General features: G+C 67.1%; 1 protein-coding gene across 1 annotated transcript; it reads left to right on the top strand.

The window, feature by feature from the left end:
* Positions 1-580: 580 nt before the first annotated feature.
* EMIHUDRAFT_242972 (hypothetical protein) lies at positions 581-1,159 on the top strand (the record flags this gene model as incomplete). Its single annotated transcript, XM_005771676.1, has 1 exon — positions 581-1,159. One exon carries the CDS (start codon positions 581-583, stop codon positions 1,157-1,159), a length of 579 nt encoding a protein of 192 aa, XP_005771733.1.
* Positions 1,160-1,224: the final 65 nt, after the last annotated feature.

Below are 1,224 nucleotides of genomic sequence, written 5' to 3'. Positions count from 1 at the left end.
CCATTGCGGTCGGGCGTTTACCACCTATCATGCGGCGCGCCTACGCTGCGCCGCCGCGAGCCTCACTGCCGATCCGGCGCCTGGCGGCGGGGGCGAGCCGCGAACAATCGTCGCTGGTGGTGGTGGTGCGGCGGCGGCGGCTCGCCCTTCACTCCAGCCGCGGCTCCGTTCCCGCCGCCGCCCACCGCACCTACCACACGCCGCCGAGCAGGCACCCGGCTCAGGGTGGAGTCGGTCGGGCCGTCGGTGCCGGAGCGGCGGCAGTCCATCGTGCACGTGCACGGCGCCTTTGCGCGCCGCGTTGCGGGGCGAGGCGCGCTTGGCGGAGCGTGTGGTGCGTGGAGAGGCGTGTGTTGTGGGGCTGTCTGTCCGCTGTGCTGGCTGCAGCCACAGCCTGCAGCTTCGGTGTTTGTGTAAGTCAACTTGTGCGGCTGGCCGCCTTTTGGCACTGGTGTGTGGCGTCCTGTCTTTCTTGACGTCTAGCGGAACCACCGTGAAGTTCTCCCGCAGGGTTGATCTAGGTGTGAACAACATCTCGCGCTCAATCTCCGACTGGTCGTTGCACATCCCATCCCATCCCATGCGCCGCACGCCGCAAGAGGTGCGTCGCCTTCAAGGCCAGAGAGTCGCGTTGCGCGACCTCGCGAGCCGTACCGAGCTCAACGGTAAGGTGGGCCGTCTCGCGGGAGTTGACGGTGAGCGGTGGAAGGTGGAGCTGGACGGCAGCGGCGAGGTGGTGAAGGCTCGCGAGCGCAATCTGGAGCTGACGGGCCTCGCGGAGACCGCCTCGCTCGCTGCCGCGCTCGACGACAAGCCGTATGAGTCGTACAAATTGCCGCCGCTGCACCTCCCTCGCTACCACCATTATGTGCGAGCGGAGGCGAATGGACGCCGCGAGCCGACGCTCGAGGACGTGTGTCTGCTCGAGTACGAAAAGTTCGACGACGGCAGCAAGCTGTGGCCGGTGCTGGAGAAGGAGAGGGAATGGGACCTCGAGGCGCGCCTCCACGACTTCCTGCTCGCCGACGCCTACGAGCCGCCGAAGGGAGAGGAGCTCAACCGCAAGGCGCCGCTCGCGGCAAAGGCGGCGCGGCGCAAGCGGCGGGAGAGGCTCGAGTACTTCCTCTCGAGCGAGAAGCTCCGCGAGCAGATGCTGTAGATGTAGACGCATGATTATAGCCGACCTGCAGCGCGCGCGAAAGGCGAAGAACAAGGCCGACCAGA

The sequence above is a fragment of the Emiliania huxleyi genome (genome assembly GCF_000372725.1).
Source record: "Emiliania huxleyi CCMP1516 unplaced genomic scaffold EMIHUscaffold_374, whole genome shotgun sequence".
In the NCBI taxonomy this organism is placed as follows: Eukaryota; Haptophyta; order Isochrysidales; family Noelaerhabdaceae; genus Emiliania; species Emiliania huxleyi.
The sequence above is the reverse complement of the archived record's forward strand: the minus strand, read 5'-3'. Positions and strand labels throughout refer to the sequence as shown.